The sequence below is a fragment of the Oryx dammah genome, unplaced genomic scaffold, assembly GCF_014754425.2.
Source record: "Oryx dammah isolate SB20612 unplaced genomic scaffold, SCBI_Odam_1.1 HiC_scaffold_21, whole genome shotgun sequence".
Taxonomy (NCBI): Eukaryota; Metazoa; Chordata; class Mammalia; order Artiodactyla; family Bovidae; genus Oryx; species Oryx dammah.
This window is the reverse complement of record NW_024070205.1, coordinates 38507775-38529855: the sequence shown is the minus strand read 5'-3', so window position 1 is coordinate 38529855 and position 22081 is coordinate 38507775. Positions and strand designations below refer to the sequence as shown.

The following is a 22081-nucleotide window of genomic DNA, read 5'->3' as shown; positions in this document are numbered from 1 at the left end:
TGAGTTTTGCTGAAAACATTTATTACAACAAAAAGTCAGAGCTATGTGACAGTAAGCCCCAGGTCAGAGCTGGGGCTGCCCCCTACAGGCTCAGCTCTTGCCTGCAAGGGACCTTTGGCACTTGGCTGGCCCAGGCAGAGGACGGATAGATGGCTGTCAGAGGACAGTCAGAGATGGCTTGTGGAGATGGAGTGCGGAGGGCAGGTGGGGTGCCTCCTCTGGCCCCTGCAAGGTCTAGGGCTGCGCCACGGTGTGGGGCGGGTTCCTGGTCACCCTGTGGCTGATGACAACGCTGCTGTTGGTAACGCGGGGCCCATACCAGCCTGCCCAGAATTGGGTGTCCTTGCCCCCGTGCTGAAAGAAGATGTGGCGGACGCCTGGCGGGTAATCAGAGAAGGTGTGGGAAACCTGGGGGGAGAGGAGAGAGAGCAATCACTAGGACTGGAGAGGCGATGATGGCTGAGCTGGAGAGGGAAGTGTGGAGCCAAGTCCTGCAAGGGAAAGCCTCCAGGCCAGAAGGCAGAAGCTCCAGGCAGTGGACTGGGGCATTCCGGGCCTTGGGGCTGCCCCTGATTTCCTGTCATCCTGGCCTTGGGAGAAGCAGGTGGCGAGGGGCAAGCAGGTGAGGCCTCACCTCTGTCCACTTGGCATCATTCCACTGGTGGATGGTCACCGGCGGGGGCTCGAAGGAGGCCAGGACGAGGTAGTCGGCTGAGGCCAGTTGTACTCGGATGTGGTAGGTGCAGCCACAGTCTGCTCTAGGGGCGAACCTGTGGGAGGGCGGGGCTCAGGACTGGGAACCCAAGACAGAGGCGGCCCTAGAAGCAGGCAGCCAGCAGGCCCATTAACTGGGGGGCCCGAGTTTCATTGCCTTGCTCTGCCCGTGAGGCCCAGATGGCTGTAGTGCTCCCTGTGCCCCACTGTGCCCGTGGGAGTACAATCTGCTCTGGGCCTCAATGAGCCCATCTGAGAAAAGGGGCAACAACCTTCTTGGGTGTTCCAGTGGAGATTTCAAAGTAATCTTTTTTTTCAACCTAAAAAGCGACAGGCTCTCTACAGAGAGAAAGGCCTGGGCTGTCAGATACGTGTCACCTGTACATTTTAATGGAGGTTTGGGAGGGAGGGCCTGTGTGATGGGGCTGGCACAGAGCTCAGCCTCTGGTCAGCCCCACTGCACTCTCTGAAACCTCTGTAGCTCTGCACACCTCAAACCCCACCCTCCACCCTCAGAGTGGTGGGCCTGGCTGGCACTGGGGCTCAGCTTCTGCCCTGAGCCAGGCCAGAGTGTTGCAAAGCACTGGGCACAGAATAGGAGCTTGGGAAAGAGTCGTGGGATGAAAGGTTAAAGGGGCAGGGGCGTCAGACAGGCAAGGAGGCATGTGAGTATCTGTGAGGTCCAAGGAGGCTGGGTTCTGGTGTCTTTTGCTCCCGTGCCTGTTTGTGACAACACATCTGTAGGCCTCAGTCTCCCCATCTGTAAACTGGGGTTAACATCTGCTGGTGCAAGGCAGTGGTGGTGGTGGGAGGCAGGTGTTGAATGAGTAAGTGCTGGCTCTGTCAGCAGGAAGGAGGGCAGCCCGTGCCCCAGGACACTGCCGGGTTCAGCAGGCACTCCCTACAGGGGATCTCAGGAAGAGAAGAGGGAGGGCTGCAGAGTGTGAGACTCGGGTGGGGGCCCCCACTCACCAGTCCTTAACCACGATGTCTGGCCGGAACTTGTCCAGTAGCTCCTCCCAGTAGCCCTCGGCTTTGAGGTCTATTATCTGGGACTTGAGACACATGCTGGGGAGCAGAGGGAAAGGCATGTGTTTGCAGGAATGGCCTGGACCCAGGGGGGTAGTTCAAGGGGCCCAGCAGTCCCCACTTGATCACTGCAGGCCAGTCACTGCTGCTGCGGACTCTGGCTCCTGCTTCCTGGCAGCCCTGTGGGGAACATGTGGGGAGCCTGACCCACTTGTGTTGGGCTGCATCCATCCCAGTCCTTAGGCCCAGTCTCCCAGCACCCTAAGGAGGGCACCTGTAAACTCAGGTCTGTATCAGCCCTGACTTAGCCTCACCACCCAAACGGGCTCCCTGCCTCCTCAAACTGCTTTCCACCCCTGCTGTCTCTTAACGTGGCTGCTAAGTTGACTCCTGCTCTAGGCAGCAGGAGACCTTGAGCTGGTTTGGGGAACCCCCTCCCTGGAGCTTCATAGGCAGGCCCTCAGGCCTTGGGATTTGGCAGAAGTTGTCTGGACCCTCCTCCCTCCACACAGCTTCTCGGCTCATTGTGTCTTACTCATAGGACGTGACAAAGTACTTCTTGACTTTGGAGTCAGGAAAGCCTGTGCCATGTGCTCCGGGGAGGCTCTCCACCTTCCACTGGTCCCCTCCGTTGGAGTCGATTTTCCAGAATCTCATATCCTCTAGGGAAAACAGAAGCCCCAGTGAGATCCCTTGTGTGAATGCTTTCAGCCTGGCCCTCTCCACTTGGTCTTCGGAGGTGGGGCAGGGGTTGGGGAGGCTCAGATCTCAAGGCATGCCCCCCATGCCACTTTGAAGCCACCCTGCAAAGACCCACCCCCCCACTGCTCCACATTCCAACCTGTGCCCATCACATCAGCTCTGATCCGAGACCCTCCCCTCCCACTTTCCCACTTTGTTTCTGACTGGCTAAATTCCTGACATGAAGCTAGGGGCAAAAAAAAAAAAGTATAAGCAGAAATTCTAAACCACACTTTCCTCACTTCCATATTGGTGGGGGGGCGCTAGGAAATACCTAAGTTTCAGTTCTCAAACGACTGAATGACGCAGGGCCCGTCCCGTGAGGGTAATTCTGTTCTGAACGGTTAGTGTGACCACTTTCTGGCAGTCCCCCTGATGTTGACGTATGGGAGGTCAACTACGGAACTGAGATCCAAGGGGGTTTGCTGGTAGGTGGTGGGAACCTGCTGCCCTGGGCAGGATGGAGGACTCGGGGGCCGGGCATCCTCTGGGTTGGTGCCGTGTAGTAACCCTCTATTTGTGGACAGGTTCCCCACCAGGTTGGCAGAGTAGGTTTGGAGGCATAAGGCTGTCCTTTCTGTCTCCCTCAAAACAGTGATTCCTCTCCAGGCTTTCCAGAACAATCACCAGGGGAGCTTTTCCAAATTACACCTTTGTTTCCTCTACTAGGACTTCCCTGTAGCTCATATTGTAAAGAATCTGCCTACAGCGCAGGAGACCTGGGTTCAATCCCTGGGTCAGGAAGATCCTCTGGAGAAGGGAATGGCAACCCGCTCCAGTATTCTTGCCTGGAGAATTCCATGGACAGAGGAGCCTAGCCAGCTATAGTTCATGGGGTCGCAAAGAGTCGGACACGACTGAGCCACTAACACTATTACACTACTCCCTCTACTAGGAGCCTACATCTATTCCCCAGGTTCCCTGGGGGCACCCCCAGCAGAGAACCAGAAGAACTCAGAAATCCAGGAGCTGGGCTACTGCCCAGGGCAGGCCCACAGGGAGAGCTGAGCAAGGCTGGGTGGCCGGCTCTGCAGGGCTGGATGAGCCAAGTTGGTGGCCTGGACCTGCTGGGCAGCTTCTGAGCAGAATTTGGGGCAGGCCAGGAGACTGAGTGGGGCGCTGTCTATGGGGCCTGAGGACCTTTAGTAGTCAGGACCAGACTCCAGAAGCTGGGCAGTTCTAGATCTTTGGGCAAGACACTCATCTTGGGGGGCCTCATACTCCCCAGCTATAAAATGGACCCTACCTTTCTTTGGCTAACCTGCGTGATGCTCGTGAGAACAGAGAAAGCAAGCATGAAAAGGATTCTAAGCGTACAGACTAGGCCTCTTGATTAGTTGCTGCTATATCCCAGCAGGAAGCATGATGCCTGATATGAAATGAAGGTGCTAACAAAGGGGAAAAATAAACAAACCCTGGCAAATATAAGAGAACGTAAGTAAAACTGGAGCCTCAAACCACGTGATTGTAGTCACCTCTCAAAATTCCTCATTTTCCTCCTCTCTATCATGAGGTGACAGGAGGATAATGACTCAGACCAGGTACACAGCCAGCTTGCACATAGCTCTTAGGCAGCAAAGACTGAACTAGATGGGAAAGGGGGCCGGGTGTATGCTCATTCACTCAACCAATGTGTCCTGAGCACTTGCTATGTGGGCATGGGGTGCCAAGTGGCAAGATCTGTCAGGCCCCAGGAATTTGAAATTTGTAGCAGAGGGAAAAAAAAAAAAACACAAGAGATTGAGTCATTCTAGGTTATGACCGGTGCAATGAAGGAAGGAAATGGGGCGACGTGACAGAGGTGGGGGCACTGTTTTCAGATGCAGGATCAGGGCACATCTCTGAACTGAGATCTGATGGATGAGAAGGACCAAGGGAGCGTGACAGGTGTTGGGGCAGGGGGTGAGGGAACAGTCCAGGTAGTGTGGGAACAGCAAGTGCAAAGGTCCTGAGGTTCAGGAAAGGGAGGGAAGCAGCCTCTGCTCACCTTCGGCACACGGGTTACGCAGCAGGTTCCTGCGGAGACTGCACAGAAAGTAGAAGACCTTCCAGTCGGACACAGGCTGGTCCCAGTCCTCGGTGACGTAGCCCTCCCGCAGGCACTTGTGCTTCCAGAGGGACACGAGGTCAATGAGGTCGCGCCAGAGGCAGCACACGGGGCGGCAGTTCCACAGCAGCTGGCGGGCGGGCACGTGTGTGAACACCTCCAGCAGGATGTTCTCGGGCAGCTGGTTGATGCTGACCAGGGCCATGGCTGCGGGGGGTGAGGTGCACACACAGGCCTGTGGGGAGCAACAGTCATCATGAGTTCAGACCAGGAAGGTGGACCCCACAGATCCCCAGGGACCCAGGCCAGGAAACATCTGAGCCCCCTTCTAGTACACGGTGGGCTTCCCAGGTGGCTCAGTGGTAAAGAATCCACCTGTCAATGCAGGAAATGCAGGAGATCTGGGCTTGGGTCAGGAAGATCCCCCAGAGAAGGAAACGGCAACCCACTCCAATATTCTTGCCTGGGAAATCTCAGGGACGGAGGAGTCTGATGGGCTACAGTCAACAGGGTTGCAAACAGTCGGAGACGACTGAGCAACTGAGTATACACATTAATATATGGTAGACTGAAGCAACTTAGCAGCAGCAGCAGCAGCCCCTCACAATAAAGTGGTCACGTTATGCACATTTGAAAGAGCACAATAATATTGATAAAGCCTTCAGGGATTAATTTTTTAAGAGGCTCCATCCCCCCATTAAAAATTAATGGCTTAATTTTTAGTTGGTGGGCCTGATGAACTGTAAGATTTTGCCAAGACCATGCTGTTGTCTGTAAGCTCTGCAAAAGCTTTCAGTGATATTTTAATGATTCACCGTTAGAATATAAAATCTTTATCGCATCCACAGACTAGCTCACAACTTAAGTAATGGGCTAGTCCCGAGATAACAAACTTCTCTCCCCAAATTGTTCACTTTAGCCTGGAAAACGAATGTGATAAAATGTCCCCTTGAGGAGGGCCCCCCCTCCCCCACCCCCGCCCTCAGAAAGTTCTGGCTTGGGCTTCAGATCACTCCAAAATGCCCAGAAACTGAAAAGCAGATTGAGGGTGAAGATGCAACATCGCTTCTGTTTTAGTTGTGGCTTCAGTGACTATCTGGGAAGATTGTTGTCTAGTTGCTAAGTCATGCCTAGCTCTTTGTGACCCCATGGATTGCAGCGCACCAGGCTTCCCTGTCCCGGGAAGGTAATCCCCCCACACTGCCCCAGATGGAGATAGTAAATGTCCTGACCTCAGTAGGGCTGCGAGGACTGAGTAGGTACAAGTAAAGCATTGAGCACAACTGGTCGAGAAGCGCTCCAAAGCATCATTAACTCTTTTGTTCTCGTTTAGTTGCTTAGTCATGTCCACCTCTCTTTTGTGACCCTGTGGACTGTAGCCTGCCAGGTTTTTCTCTCCACGGGATTCTCCACGTAAGAATATTGGAGTGGGGAGCCATTTCCTTCTCCAGAGGATCTTTCCGACCCAAGAATTGAACCCCGATCTCCTGCATTGCAGATTCTTTACCAATGAGTCACCAGGGAAGCCCTGAATTGCACAGGGTTCTGGGAAAATTAGAGTGGTGTCACTAAGCACGGGCGGCAGCGACCGGCGCAATAAGCACTGCCGTGAGGAGCTACCCCACGTCCGAGGTCAGCGGCAGAAGCCGGGAGGACCTCATGCCCAAAGGGCGGCGGCCAAGAGGAGCTACCCCACGTCCGAGGTCAGCGGCAGAAGCCGGGAGGACCTCATGCCCAAAGGGCGGCGGCCAAGAGGAGCTACCCCACGTCCAAGGTCAGGGGCAGCGGCCGAGAGTGCCAGGATGCGACGGCGCAGGAACGGCCGAGAGGAGCTACCCAAGTCTGAGGTCAGGGGCGGCGGCCGAGAGGAGCTACCCTGTGTCAGAGGTCAGGGGTGGCTGGGAGGAGCCACCCCGCACCCAAGGCCAGGGGCGGCAGCCGGGAGGAGCAACCCAATGTCCAAGGAGCGGTGGCTGCAAGGGCGCTGGAGGGCCTAGAGGAGCTATCCCACGTTGAAGGTCAGGAAGGGCAGTGGTGAGGAGATACCTTTCCTCCAAGGTAAGGAGCAGTGGCTGCGCTTTGCTGGAGCAGCCGTGAAGAGATACCCGACTCTGAAGGTAAGAGAAACCCAAGGGAGACAGTAGGTGTTGCAAGAGGGCATCAGGGGGCAAACACACTGAAACCATACTCACAGAAAACTGGTCAATCTGATCACACTAGGACCACAGCCTTGTCTAACTCAATGAAACTAAGCCATGCCCGCAGGGAAACCCAAGACGGCCGGGTCATGGTGGAGAGGTCTGACACAATGCGGTCCACTGGAGAAGGGAATGGCAAACCACTTCAGTATTCTTGCCTTGAGAACCCCATGAACAGTATGAAAAGGCAAAATGATAGGATACTGAAAGAGGAACTCCCCAGGTCAGTAGGTGCCCAACATGCTACTGGAGATCAGTGGAGAAATAACTCCAGAAAGAATGAAGGGATGGAGCCAAAGCAGAAACAATACCCAGCTGTGGATGTGACTAGTGATAGAAGCAAGGTCCGATGCTGTAAAGAGCAATATTGCATAGGAACCTGGAATGTCAGGTCCATGAATCAAGGCAAATTGGAAGTGGTCAAACAAGAGATGGCAAGAGTGAACATCGACATTCTAGGAATCAGTGAACTAAAATGGACTGGAATGGGTGAATTTAACTCAGATGACCATTATATCTACTACTGTGGGCAGGAATCCCTCAGAGGAAATGGAGTAGCCATCATGGTCAACAAAAGAGTCCAAAATGCAGTACTTGGATGCAATCTCAAAAACAACAGAATGATCTCTGTTTGTTTCCAAGGCAAACCATTCAATATCACAGTAATCCAAGTCTATGCCCCAACCAGTAACGCTGAAGAAGCTGACGTTGAACGGTTCTATGAAGACCTACAAGACCTTTTAGAACTAACACCCAAAAAAGATGTCCTTTTCATTATAGGGGACTGGAATGCAAAAGTAGGAAGTCAAGAAACACCTGGAGTAACAGGCAAATTTGGCCTTGGAATGCGGAATGAAGCAGGGCAAAGACTAATAGAGTTTTGCCAAGAAAATGCACTGGTCACAGCAAACACCCTCTTCCAACAACACAAGAGAAGACTCTACACATGGACATCACCAGATGGTCAATACCAAAATCAGATTGATTATATTCTTTGCAGCCAAAGATGGAGAAGCTCTATATAGTCAACAAAAACAAGACCGGGAGCTGACTGTGGCTCAGATCATGAGCTCCTTATTACCAAATTCAGACTCAAATTGAAGAAAGTAGGGAAAACCGCTAGACCATTCAGGTATGACCTAAATCAAATCCCTTATAATTATACAGTGGAAGTGAGAAATAGATTTAAGGGCCTAGATCTGATAGACAGAGTGGCTGATGAACTATGGAATGAGGTTTGTGATATTGTACAGGAGACAGGGATCAAGACCATCCCCGTGGAAAAGAAATGCAAAAAAGCAAAATGGCTGTCTGGGGAGGCCTTACAAATAGCTGTGAAAGGAAGAGAGGCGAAAAGGAAAGATATAAGAATCTGAATGCAGAGTTCCAGAGAATAGCAAGAAGAGATAAGAAAGCCTTCTTCAGCGATCAATGCAAAGAAATAGAGGAAGAGAACAGAATGGGAAAGACTAGAGATCTCTTCAAGAAAATTAGAGATACCAAGGGAATATTTCATGCAAAGATGGGCTCAATAAAGGACAGAAATGGTATGAAGCAGAAGATATTAAGAAGAGGTGGCAAGAATACACAGAAGAACTATACAAAAAAGATCTTCACGACCCAGATAATCACGATGGTGTGATCACTCATCTAGAGCCAGACATCCTGGAATGTGAAGTCAAGTGGGCCTTAGAAACCATCACTACGAACAAAGCTAGTGGAGGTGATGGAATTCCAGTGGAGCTATTTCAAATCCTAAAAGATGATGCTGTAAAAGTGCTGCACTCAATATGCCAGCAAATTTGGAAAACTCAGCAGTGGCCACAGGACTGGAAAAGGTCAGTTTTCATTCCAATCCCAAAGAAAGGCAATGCCAAAGAATGCTCAAACTACTGCACAATTGCACTCATCTCACATGCTAGTAAAGTAATGCTCAAAATTCTCCAAGCCAGGCTTCAGCAATACATGAACCGTGAACTTCCTGATGTTCAAGCTGGTTTTAGAAAAGGCAGAGGAACCAGAAATCAAATTGTCAACATCTGCTGGATCATGGAAAAAGCAAAAGAGTTCAAGAAAAACATCTATTTCTGCTTTATTGACTATGTCAAAGCCTTTGACTGTGTGGATCACAATAAACTGTGGAAAACTCTGAAAGAGATGGGAATCCCAGACCACCTAACCTGCCTCTTGAGAAATCTGTATGCAGGTCAGGAAGCAACAGTTAGAACTGGACATGGAACAACAGACTGGTTCCAAATAGGAAAAGGAGTACGTCAAGGCTGTATATTGTCACCCTGCTTATTTAACTTCTATGCAGAGTACATCATGAGAAACGCTGGGCTGGAAGAAACACAAGCTGGAATCAGGATTGCCGGGAGAAATATCAATAACCTCACATATGCAGATGACACCACCCTTATGGGAGAAAGTGAAGAGGAACTAAAAAGTCTCCTGATGAAAGTAAAAGAGGAGAGTGAAAAAGTTGGCTTAAAGCTCAACATTCAGAAAACGAAGATCATGGCATCTGGTCCCATCGCTTCATGGCAAATAGGTGGGGAAACAGTGGAAACAGGGTCAGACTTTATTTTTGGGGGGCTCCAAGATCACTGCAGATGGTGATTGCAGCCATGAAATTAAAAGACGCTTACTCCTTGGAAGAAAAGTTACGACCAACCTAGATAGTATATTCAAAAGCAGAGACATTACTTTGCCATCTAAGGTCCGTCTAGTCAAGGCTATGGTTTTTCCAGTGGTCATGTATGGATGTGAGAGTTGGACTGTGAAGAAGGCTAAGCGCCGAAGAATTGATGCTTTTGAACTGTGGTGTTGGAGAAGACTCTTGAGAGTCCCTTGGACTGCAAGGAGATCCAACCAATCCATTCTGAAGGAGATCAGCCTTGGGATTTCTTTGGAAGGAATGATGCTAAAGCTGAAACTCTAGTACTTTGGCCACCTCATGCGAACAGTTGACTCATTGGAAAAGACTCTGATGCTGGGAGGGATTGGGGGCAGGAGGAAAAGGGGACGACAGAGCATGAGATGGCTGGATGGCATCACTGACTCGATGGACGTTAGTATGAGTGAACTCCGGGAGTTGGTGATGGACAGGGAGGCCTGGCTTGCTGCGATTCATGGGGTCGCAGAGTTGGACACGACTGAGGGACTGAACTGAACCACCTTGGCCTGAATCTTGCCTGGGGGGATCGTGGTTATCCAGCTGTCTAAATGGATTCCCTCGGAGTGGGGGTGGGGTGGGCCTATAGCTACTATCACTCAGGGCCTTATCTGCTTACATGTGGGAGGGAATAGTCTCCTCCCACATGTAGGGACACTGGGAGACTTCTCAGTTTCCATTGTGACTTTGGCCAAAAAAGCAGTTGTTAACCTAAAACAATAAAACAGCCAGATATTTTACCAGCAAAAGAGATTAATTTGGGAGTGGCAAGGAACTGCTTCCCTGGTGGCTCGGACGTAAACAATTTGCCTGAAATGTGGGAGACTCAAGTTCGATCCCTTGGTTGGGAAGATCCTCTGGAGGGGGGCATGGCAACCCACTCCAGTATTCTTGCCTGGAACAGTCCATGGACAGAGGAGCCTGGTGGGCTACAGTCCGTGGAGTCACAAACAGTCGGACACAACTGAGAGACTAACACTAACACTGGCAAAGAATTGCAATTTGGGACCTACAACTGGTGAAACACTTGTAAATTTTCTTAAGCAAAGGAGAAAGTGAAAATGAAAGTCCCTCAGTCGAGTTGGACTGTGACCTCATGGACTATACAGTCCATGGAATTCTCCAGGCCAGAATACTGGAGTGGATAGCCGTTCCCTTCTCCAGGGCATCGTCCCAACCCAGAACCAGATCTCCTGCATTGCAGGCAGATTCTTTACCAGCTGAGCCACAAGGGAAGCCCAAGCAAAGGAGAGGGAATTCTTTTATAGAAGAGACATGGAAGTCGGGAGGGACAGTTATAAAGCTGGAGGAAACTGGGAGTTCCAAATATGGTTGACTTTTCAATGGTTGAGTTGTGACAGTCTCCCATTGGCTAAGCTGTTGCCAGGAAAGGAGAAAATTTTTCTTCCTTCTGCTGGCACTAGTAGTGTTACTTCCTGCTGGAGATCTGTATTGATTCTTCCTGTTGGGATGTGTATTGACTGTCAAGTACTCCCCTTTCTGTCCTCCGCAGTCTATTTTAGTAAGGTTTCCCTTGATTAATTTTCACATTTCTCCCTTTTGATCAAGATCTTTCTCCAAGAGCATCCCTGATCAAGACTCAGGGTTTTTTGTTTTTTTAACTAGCATTCAATCACTTTTTGTCTCTGGATGCCAGGAAGGACCTTTCCTGAATGTCTTGTCCTATGTCAGAGGGAAAGTCCACATATTGGACACCCACTGTGGTCACATTTAAGTATGAAGTATGAAGGGAGGGTGGGCAGGAGGAGATCTCTCAGGAATTTCCCATCTAAAAGTCTGTATCTTATAAGAGTGAATACAGCAATTTGTTGCTAAGTCGCTTCAGTTGTGTCCAACTCTTGTGACCCTATGGACTGTAGCCCACAAGGCTCCTCTGTCCATGGGATTCTCCTGGCAAGAATACTAGAGTGGGTTGCCCTGCCCTCCTCCAGGGGATCCTCCCCACCCAGGGATTGAACCCGAATCTCCTTTGTCTCCTGCATTGGCAGGTAGGTTCTTTACCACTAGTGCCAACTGGGAAGCAAAGTTATGCTCAAAACTGAAGGAATTAACAAGAACTTTGGAATGACTCAGTGTAGGAATAAACATGGAGTAATTAGACAGTATTGTTATCTCCAAAGAAACTCTTCAGAATCAGATGTTTCATCAGGGATACAGATTGTAGGTTGCAAATGCAGAGACTCAATTTGGCTAAGAATCCAGGGTCAGTTTTATAGTCTAGATGAAAGACAGCCACATCTGTGAATACTGAACCTTCTAACAGGTTGTCTAGACATCTGGGGCAAGCCGCCTCATTGGATGTCATCTGCTTCAATTCCAGAAATCTTTACCTTCAGGTCACCAGATGGTGTGCAGGTCCAGTCAGGGTCTGGCGCTTTCTTTAGATGCGTCACATGAATCCAAGAGTCTGTTCTCTGGAGTCTGGCAGCACAACAGGAGGTTAGCAGCTGCTGGGGCCTTTCCAGGGAGGCTGAAGAGAGTCCTTCTTGAGGTGTCTTTTCCAATAGATGAAATCTCTAGGTTGAAAGGTGTGATACTTAAGGTCTTCATCTCCCAAGAGCACACTATGAAGAAGATTTTATAATAAAGGCTTAATTGCTTCCATTAAAAATAACAACGCTGTGGTAGAGCAATGTTCTTCATAGTAGCTCAGCTGGTAAAGAATCTGCAGGCAATGCAGGAGACCCTGGTTTGATTCCTGGGTTGAGAAGATCCCCTGAAGAAGGGATAGGCTACCCACTCCAGTATTCTTGGGCTTCCCTGGTGGCTCAGATGGTAAAGAATCTGCCTGCAGTGTGGTGACCTGGGTTTGACCCCTGAGTTGGGAAGATCCCCTCAAGGAGGGCATGGCAACCCACTCCAGTATTCCAGTAGCTGATGTACTTAGATTTTTGTTTTTCTGAGCTCCTGGGGTAGCTCAAATGGTAAAGAATCTGCCTGCAATGCAGGAGACCTGCATTCGATCCTTGGGTTGGGAAGATCCCCTGGAGAAGAAAATGGCAACCCACTCCAGTATTCTTGCCTGGAGAATCCCATGGACAGAGGAGCCTAGCGAGCTATAGTTCATGGGGTCGCAAAGAGTGGGACACAGCTGAGTGACTAACACACACAATATTAAAATATATCTCCTTTTATCAACTGTGGGGACTTGCACAGTGACTCAGTGGTAAAGAATTCACCTGCGATGCAGGAGATATGGGAGACGGAGGATTGATTCCTGGGTTGGGAAGATCCCCTGGGGGAGGGAATGACAACCCACTCCAAGATTCTTGCCTGGAAATTCCTAAGGAAAGGAGAACCTGGCAGGCTACAGCCCAGGGGATCACATGTTTTCCCAAATTCATAGGCTGCTCCAAAGGCATACTGACTGTCAGTATAAATGTAAGCAGTTTTGCCTTGGCTAAACTCTGAAGCCTCCGTGAGAATATATAGTTTAGCCTGTAGGGTAATTAAGCCACAGGTAAAGATGTTGCAAGGGGATCAAACCAGTCAATCCTAAAGGAAATCAACCCTGAATATTCCCTGGAAGGACTGATGCTGAAGCTCCAATACTTTAGCCACCTAATGCAAAGACCCTGTTGCTGGGAAAGATTGGGGGCAGGAGGAGAAGAGGGCAAGAGAGGATGAGATGGTTGGATCGCATCATTGACTCAATGGACATGTGTTTGAGCAAACTCCGGGAGACAGTGAAAGACAGGGAAGCCTGGCATACTGTAGTCCATGGGGTGACAAAGAGTTGGACAGGACTTAGCCACTGAACGATGGACAAAGGTGTTGCTTCAACAATATCAAAAGGAGTTGTAATAGCATATACAGCACAGTATTTACCACTTTCTCCCTTTAAATAAGGACCATCAGTGAACCATGAAAAATCTGCAGCGATTAGACACATCTCCTCTAAATGTTTATGTGGAGTCAAAGAGTGACCTGTGAGGGTCAGGCAGTGCAGCGGTTTCGTGGTGAAGGAGGGGAGAAGAGCAGCTGGGCTGAAGTTAGTAAATGTGAAAGGGTTATGTGGAGAGCAGTCAGCAAAAGGATTTCATACGAGGTGAGGCCACTGACTGAAAAGTGTTGAGTGGATGAGAATTCAGGAGGGCTTCCACTGCCTGGGGTACAACCGTGGTTGAATGGGATCCCATGGTTATCTCTTCAGTGGCCTTAAGCAGAGGGCAGTGGCAGGAACAGCTGAGGCATGAGTGGAGGTTTGGGGGAGGTATTCCTGCACCACAGGGTCCAGCTGTTGGCTACAAAACCCTGCAGGTCGATGATGGTCCCCATGTTTTTGGGTGAGTGCTCTGAGGATAGTCCGTGCCTTCTCATACACAAAGAGGAAAATGGGAAAGCTGGTGATTAGGATGTTCAAGGGTAGGTGCTCTCATTAAGATTTTCTTTAAGTCTTCAAAAGCTGTATCATCTTGACCTCTCCAATTAACGGAGTCAACTTTACCGGTTTTTAATAAATCACGTAAGGGCTGGGCCATAGAGAGAAATTTGGGATCTGATTTCAACAGTAACTAGAGAGCTGAGAAAGCCTCATAACTGGTGCTCAGTTTTTGCTTTGGGGAAGTTTAGGATGTCATGGAGCCTGTTGTGCAAGTGTGTTAAGTCACTTTAGTCTTGTCCGACTCTTTGCAACCCTATGGGCTGTAGCCTGCCAAGCTCCTCTGTCTATGGGAAGAATACTGGAGTGGGTGGCCATGCCCTCTTCCAGGGGACCTTCCCGACCAGGGATCGAACTTCACATCTCTTCCATCTCCTGCATTTGCAGGTGGGTTCTTTATCACCAGTGCCACCTGGGAAGCCCATTATGGAGCCTATCTGGATCCAAACATAGTCCCTGTTCTGAGATTACGTGATCTAGATATCAAAGCTGAATTTGAGCAAAGTGCAGTTTTTCTTTGGAGACTTTATGTTTCAAAGTTTTAGCAAGTGGATGCTGTCTTCCTGTGAGGCGGTTTGAGAAGGAGAGCACAAGAGCAAGTCATCTATGTATTTTAACAAAGCAGAATCTGTAGAAAACTTTATATCATCAGCTTTCAAGATATGTGAAAAGTAAGGACTTTCTGTGAAACTCTGGGGCATCACTGTACATGTGTTTTGCTGTCCATTCCAGGTGAAGGCAAAAAGATTACTGGTTAGTTTTATCAACTGGAGTACTGAAAAATACACTGCACAGATCAGTTGCAGTGAAAAACTTGCTTCCACAGGGAACAGATGTCAGTAGCATGTGGGGGTTAGGAACAACTGGGTGTTGAGAGATAGTGTTTGATGCTTGGAGGTCCTGGACAAACCATCTTCAGCACCTGGGTTTTACCCCTCGGGTAAAATAGGGGTGTTACAGGGACTATTGCAATGGATGATGAGACCATAAGCCTTGAAATCTTCTATTATGGGCTTTACACCTTGAAGGGCTTTTTTACTTATAGACTATTGATTAATTCTGGAGAGTTTAGAGGGATCTATTTGAATCTTAATGGGAGGTACACTGTGAATTTTTCCAGTATCAGTTTGAGATTTAGCCCTTAAGGAGGGTGGTAGTTGATTCATCAGGGACAAACAATTGGTATTTCCAGAATCAGCCCCTGTAGTGTTAGACACAGAACAAATAAAAGATGTCAAAAGGTCTTTTCATTTACCTGGCTGGCTATTTTGATGGCTACTGTCAAATTCTAGAATTATTTCCTCCTTTTGGGAGGAAGAAATTCTGGTATAATATTCTTTCAAGAAGCCTTAACCTAATAATGAATGGAGCTGGAGGAGCTAAGAGAACGGGTGTGTATCTCTCAAAAGGCCCAAACAAAAGGGAGAAGGCTTGGAGAGAGGAGCCTATTGAGAGTTATTAGAGATCCCCTATCTGAACTGTATTAGTTCTCTGCAGTGGGGTTGAGCACCAAGAGTGTGGCTCTGCTCTCAGTAAGGACAGAAATTCCTTCCTAATCTGGAGAGATGTTTCTTCGAGCTGATCAACAGGGAAGATTGGGAAGGGCCCCTGTAGTTCTCAGAGCCCTCTCACTGGGCATTAGAAGGACACTGGAAAGGCTGATAAGAGACTTGATGAGAAGACTGGAAGCTCCTGAAATGCTTAAATTGGTAAAAATCTTTTTTTCTGATACCCTGATTCTCTGCAATACCAGAAACTAGAAGGTTTTGGATCTGTTTAGGGACCTTCACTTGCTGGAGCTGAAGATTAAGAATTTTAGAAGTCTTTCTTTCTGGTGGCTCATTTAGGGAGCAAGTAATCTGATTTACCAAATGAATCTAAGAGTGGACACAGTTTCCCATTCCATTCTCATGCTTTTAACTAAAAGAAAAAGACCCCAGTTCAGTCCACTAATAAACATGGAAGTAATGGTTACCCAAGGGGACTCAACATCTGAAGGAAGCTGAATATTTCTTTAAAAATAACCTGAAATCATACAAATGCTCAGGGATTGGTTTTTCCCTCCAGAGCGCCAGAAATGCTTCTAATGAGCAGTCATTGTTTAAAAACAACTGGGCTATATGATGATCTTTTACTTTCAGTTTGTTTCACTTTTTCTATTTCATATTCAGTGTTCCCATTTCATCTAGTTTATGTTCTCCAATATCTCCATCTCTTTTTTTTTTTGACGTTCTTTCTCAAGCCTTTATCAAGTGTAGTAGAAAAGCTTTTGTATACATATACAAATATGTATTATATATATTTTAGAAAACTTATGAATTTTTGCCTAACTAAAAAATTTATGACATTTTGATTCCACTTGTTTGACTAAGTATGAATAGAATGCTAGATTTTTAATTAAAAAATAGATATGCAACAAGCAACAAAGGTTTACTGTATAGCATAGTGAACTATAGTCAATATCTTGTAATAACACATGATGGAAAATAATTTCAAAAATAATATGTGTATTTGTATAACTGAACAACCTTGTTGTGCACCTGGAACATTGTAAGTCAACTATACGTCAATAAAATACATATATTTTAAAAAATTAACCTTAGGTCGATTAGACTAATCATGAACAGAATAATCATCAGATTTTTGTGTGTAAGGCTGCATTTTGTTCCAATCAACAGGCTTAGGAAAAGCTACTGTCATTGCTCAATGGAGGTTTTCAATGAGTGTTCTAGCCCCTTGCCAAAAGGTAGGGGTTTGCTCTACTAAAACCCTTCCAGAATATACCCATAGGGCTACTTTCATCCAGTGTTTACTTGACACTCACCAACAAGCATGTGGACTGATATAAATCTGAGAAAACAGACTGGCAGGTTTGAAAAACTGTATTAAAATCTCTAGCAAACCTATGGGGGATCCTCAGTTACTTTAGGAAACACTTTAACTATGGCTCACAATTGGTCCAGGGAACATAGGTAATCTGGGATTTATTTCAATCCTCAGAAGATTAACTTTAAGGAGCATGTTCCGATAGGTTCTGAGCAAGGGAGCATCAGGGAGCCAGCATCCACAGACAAAGAAGAAGGGGTAGGGAAAAAAAGACCTCAGAAACTGTTTTGTCTTTAATGTTTGCTTCAGTTACTTTGAACAATTTTAAGAGAGGCAATTTGGGGAGTTCAAAAGTTTCCTACATTGGTCACTGATGTTCTAAATTACATCTGTTTCAGTTGGTCCATTTAGTTAAAAATGCTTATAAGGAGAGACAGCAGGTTTTTTTTTCTTTTAACATAAAATTGTCTCAGGTCCCTGAAAAGGGGAGCACCCTCAAAACATTTTTATATAACTAGGATCCTATTTTTCAGGGCTTTTTCTCTGGAGCAAAAGAATCATTCTTAAACAGCCCCCAGGCCAAATATCAGCACAGTTTCAATAGGAAAAGCCTGGTTCCAAAAGTAGTTGGACTGGAAGCTAGCATAGTTACACTAGGAACAGTCTGATTTCAACATGGAGTGAGGCCTAAGAGCTAACCAAGTACTCACAAACAACGCCTTAATAAAAAAGGACGGCACCTTCAAACTGATTCCAAATAAAGCCTGTGTGTTAGTTGCTCAGTCGTGTCCCACTCTGCTCCCCCATGGACTGTAGCCCGCCACACTTCTCTGTCCGTGGGATTTTCCAGGCAAGAATACTGGAGTAGGTTGCCATTTTCTTCTCCAGGGGGTCTTCCTGACCTGGGGTTCGAACCCGAGGCTCCTGCATTACAGGCAGATGCTTTACCATCTGAAACTACTAGGGAAGCCCCCAAATAAAGCCTGAAGAGCTTCAAGACACAGAAGGGGCGGAGCTCAGATCCAGGAGAAAAACTTACCCTCAAACTGCCAGGTTGGGAAGAAAGTAGTGAGCCCAGTGTGTTCCTTGAATTGCGGCACTTGTTTGCTCACCAGCCTTGGAGTTGTTGGAAGGTCTTCTCTGGATCTCTGCGAAACCTCCGTGGAAACCTCTGTGTAGGGTTAACCTAAAACAGTAAAATGGTCGCTTTTTTACTAGCAAAACCGGTTTATTTTGGAGCAGCAAAGAATTGCAATTCAGGCTGTGCAACTTCAGCAAACCACTTACAAGTTCTACTCAGTAAAGGAGAAGGGACTCTTTTTATAGAGGAGAAGGGAAAGTTGGGTGGGGCTGTTATAAAAAAAAATTCACTGGAAGATACTAGGAGTTGGAAGCATAATGGCTTTTCATTGGTTGAGTTGTTAGTCTCTCATTGGCTGAGCTGTTGCCAAGCGAGGAGAAGATCATTTTTGCTTTCTGTTTGCAGCAGTATTGTCAGTTTCTGCCAGAAATGCCCAGTATGTCTCTTAATGCTGGGATTGTACTATTAGTTTCCCTTTATTAATTTTCACACAGTTCACAGTCTTCTAAACACATTCATCCCATAAAAAAAAGAGGGTGGGCACACTGGCACCTGCCCAGGGAGAAGGATTTTACCATTACTAGAGAAAAAAAAAAAAGTCGGAGAAGGTGATGGCACCCCACTCCAGTACCTTGCCTGGAAAATCCCATGGACGGAGGAGCCTGGTGGGCTGCAGTCCATGGGGTCACTAAGAGTCGGACATGACTGAGCGACTTCACTTTCACTTTTCACTTTTATGCATTGGAGAAGGAAATGGCAACCCATTCCAGTGTTCTTGCCTGGAGAATCCCAGGGACAGGAGAGCCTGGTGGGCTGACGTCTATGGGGTCGCACAGTCAGACACGACTGAAGCAACTTAGCAGCAGCAGCAGCAGAAAAAAAAATAAACAGATAAATAAGGTACTTGTCCCCGGGTTGAGAAGATCCCCTGGAGGAGGAAATGGCAACCCACTCCAGTATTCTTGCTTGGTAAATCCCATGGACAGGAGCCTGGTGGGCTATATAGTCCATGGGGTTGCAAAGAGGTGGACATAACTTAGTGACTAAACCACAACCACCATTACCACCACAAAGTACATGTAGCTCCTGCAAGGACTCACCTTGTCTCTACTTCCTCCTCCCTCTGGGAAGCCAGAGTCCTCCTGACCTAGCCCCTGCCCTGCGGGGCCACTCCCTAGACCTCTACCCTGGTTTCCTGGATACAGGGAGGGAGGTGAGCCCCCGCCTGGACAGTCTGAACAGAGACTGTTGAAACTCTGGCCTCGAGCCTGGTTCCTATGGTCCCCTGGTCCCTTGGGCAGTGATGGAAAAAGACTCCTTGTGGCCAGGTCTTCCCATTTTTCAGGAGAAATTTTAAACATTTTTTAAAAAAACATGAAATCTGTCGATTTTTAAAAGTTGGTAACTTCCAAAAGCATTGTCTAGATGAAGTAAAAGTCCCTGGGCTCAAAGCTCAGTTCAGTCGCTCAGTCGTGTCCGACTCTTTGCCACCCCATGAACTGCAGAACACCAGGCCTCCCCGTCCATCACCAATTCCCGGAGTTTACCCAAACTCATGTCCATTGAGTTGGTGATGTCATCCAACCATCTCATCCTCTGTCGTCCCCTTCTCCTCCTGCCCTCAATCTTTCCCAGCATCAGGGTCTTTTCAAATGAGTCAGCTCTTCACATCAGGTGGCCAAAGTATTGGAGTTTCAGCTTCAACATCAGTCCTTCCAATGAACACCCAAGACTGATCTCCTTTAGGATGGACTGGTTGGATCTCCAAGTTAGAGGTGTCTTAACCTGTGGTCCAAAGTCTGGTCCCATATTGGGCTTCCCAGGTGGCTCAGACAGTAAAGAATCTGCCTGCAATGCAGGAGAACCAGGTTCCATTCCTGTGTCGGGAAGATCCCTGAAGAAGGAAATGGCAACCCACTCTGGTATTCTTGCCTGGAGAATTCCATGGACAGAGGAGACTGATGGGCTACAGTCCGTGGGGTTGCAAAGAGCTGGACATGACTGAGTGACTAACATCAGGCGGCACTAGCGGTAAAGAACCTGCTTGCCAAAGCAGGAGACATAAAAGACGCGGGTTCGATCCCTGGGTCGAGAAGATCCCCTGAGGGAGGGCATGGCAACCCACGTTATTACTGGACCCCACCCCCAAAGCCTGACTGCAGAGGGGGTAGCTGGGGATGTTGGGTGGGTGAAGGTCATCGTGGGGCACTCTTAAGCGTAAACGACTACATCAGCGCTACGAAGCAGCCTCTCGCACCTACTGGGCTTCCTGCGTACCAGTCCAGAAGCCACGCACTAGCCTTTTCTCCATAGACTCTCCCCAGAACCCCTTGAGACCCCGTTACTAAGTCCATTTCCGAAAGCGGAAGCTGAGGCTTGGGTCAGTTTGGCCTCGTCCCAGGCCCCGCGGGCGTGACGGTGCCCAGAGTCCCTAGACTTTCTCCTGGCCAGGGCGCTGCTCTGGAGGTGAGGCGGCAATGGCCCCGGAAGCCGAGGATGCTTCGGGACAGCCAGGCCGGGAGGCGAAAGATTAAGCGCCGCGGCGACCAGACCCCGGCGATTGGCTCCGCCCCCGCCACGCCCCCAAGCGGCTCCCTCTGTCCCTCTCCGCCTGCCGCGGGTGTCGGCCCGCCAGTGACGGCGTCCTCGGGTTCGGTCAACGTTGAGAGACCCAGAGACCCGCAGCGCCTGACATCCAAGCCCCCTCCCGCGCCTGTCGCCCCCCTACCCGTCCCCCAGCTGGGCTGAGACCTGGGCACCGGGCGGCGCGCTCCGCGGGACCGGAGCTCGGGATCGGCATGGAGCCTGCGGCCTCCTAGGTGCCGTGCGCTCTCGCCCCGCCCCGCGCCTGCGTCACCGCGCCGCGCTCCGCCCGCCTCCCTCTGGGCCGCTCCTAGACCTCGCCAACGCAGCGCCGGAACCCCTTCACCGACGGTGTGCCAGGGAGTCTGGGGTTCTCGGGGCTGGGGCCGCGTCAGGGGAGCTCCAGACCGCAAGCGTTCCCTTCTAGGCGGCGGGCGGCTTAGCGGCGGGGACCGACCTTCTCTCCTTTTTCCGGGGAAGCCGGAGCCGCCTCCTGACTCAGCTCCTCCCCTCTGGGGCCACTCAGACATCTACCCGGAATCCCGGGACCCCGGGAGCGAAGTTGATCTGGAGGGAAACTGCTGAAACTCTGGCCTTGAGCTTGGCTCCTACCATCTCTCGGGTAGCCCTAAATTAACTCAAAGGTAATCCGCTCTGTGTTTTTTTGTTAGGATTAAGTTAATTCCTTTCTCTATTCAGGGCTTCCCTTATGGCTCAGCTGGTAAAGAACCCGCCTGCAATGTGGGAGACCTGGGTTTGATCCCTGGGTTGGGAAGATACCCTGGAAAAGGGAAAGGCTAGGCACGCCAGTATTCCGGTCTAGAGAATTCCATGGACTGTATAGTCCATGGGGTCGCAAAGAGTCGGACACGACTGAGCGACTTTCACTTTCTCTATTCAATAAATAATTAGCAAGCACCTACTAAAGGGGCTTCCCAGGTGGCTCAGTTCAGTTCAGTCGCTCAGTCGTGTCCGACTCTTTGCGGCCCCTTGAATCGCAGCACGCCAGGCCTCCCTGTCCATCACCAACTCCCGGAGTTCACCCAGACTCGCGTCCATCGAGTCAGTGATGCCATCCAGCCATCTCATCCTCGGTCGTCCCCTTCCTCTCCTGCCCCCAATCCCTCCCAGCATCAAAGTCCTTTCCAATGAGTCAACTCTTCGCATGAGGTGGCCAAAGTACTGGAGTTTCAGCTTTAGCATCATTCCTTCCAAAGAAATCCCAGGGTTGATCTCCTTCAGAATGGAGTGGTTGGATCTCCTTGCAGTCCAAGGGACTCTCAAGAGTCTTCTCCAACACCACAGTTCAAAAGCATCAATTCTTCGGCGCTTAGCCTTCTTCACAGTCCAACTCTCACATCCATACATGACTACTGGAAAAACTATAGCCTTGACTAGATGGATCTTAGTCGGCAAAGTAATTTCTCTGTTTTGAATATGCTATCTAGGTTGGTCATAACTTTTCTTCCAAGGAGTAAGCGTCTTTTAATTTCATGGCTGCAGTCACCATCTGCAATGATTTTGGAGCCCCCCAAAATAAAGTCTGACACTGTTTCCACTGTTTCCCCATCTATTTCCCATGGAGTGATGGGACCAGATGCCATGATCTTCGTTTTCTGAATGTTGAGCTTTAAGCCAACTTTTTCACTCTCCTCTTTCTCTTTCATCAAGAGGCTTTTAAGTTCCTCTTCACTTTCTGCCATAAAGGTGGTGTCATCTGCATATGTGAGGTTATTGATATTTCTCCCGGCCATCTTGATTCCAGCTTGTGTTTCTTCCAGTCCAG

At 48.9% G+C, this 22081-nt stretch overlaps 1 protein-coding gene across 7 annotated transcripts; it reads right to left on the bottom strand.

The window, feature by feature from the left end:
- On the bottom strand, positions 1–20559 carry FBXO6 (F-box protein 6). Of its 7 annotated transcripts, none has more exons than XM_040263434.1 (9): positions 20464–20559; positions 18344–18567; positions 17671–17817; positions 11678–11940; positions 4472–4766; positions 2279–2405; positions 1687–1782; positions 635–770; positions 1–408 (listed from the first exon to the last, which is right to left on the bottom strand). In XM_040263434.1, the coding sequence occupies exons 5-9, from the start codon at positions 4734–4736 to the stop codon at positions 235–237; spliced, it is 798 nt and encodes a 265-aa protein (XP_040119368.1). In that variant the 5' UTR covers positions 4737–4766; positions 11678–11940; positions 17671–17817; positions 18344–18567; positions 20464–20559; the 3' UTR covers positions 1–234. The 7 variants fall into 7 exon arrangements, with proteins under 7 accessions (XP_040119368.1, XP_040119369.1, XP_040119366.1 ...); XM_040263435.1 differs by having other exon boundaries at positions 18344–18532; positions 20464–20557; XM_040263432.1 differs by having other exon boundaries at positions 11678–11988; positions 20464–20551.
- Positions 20560–22081: the final 1522 nt, after the last annotated feature.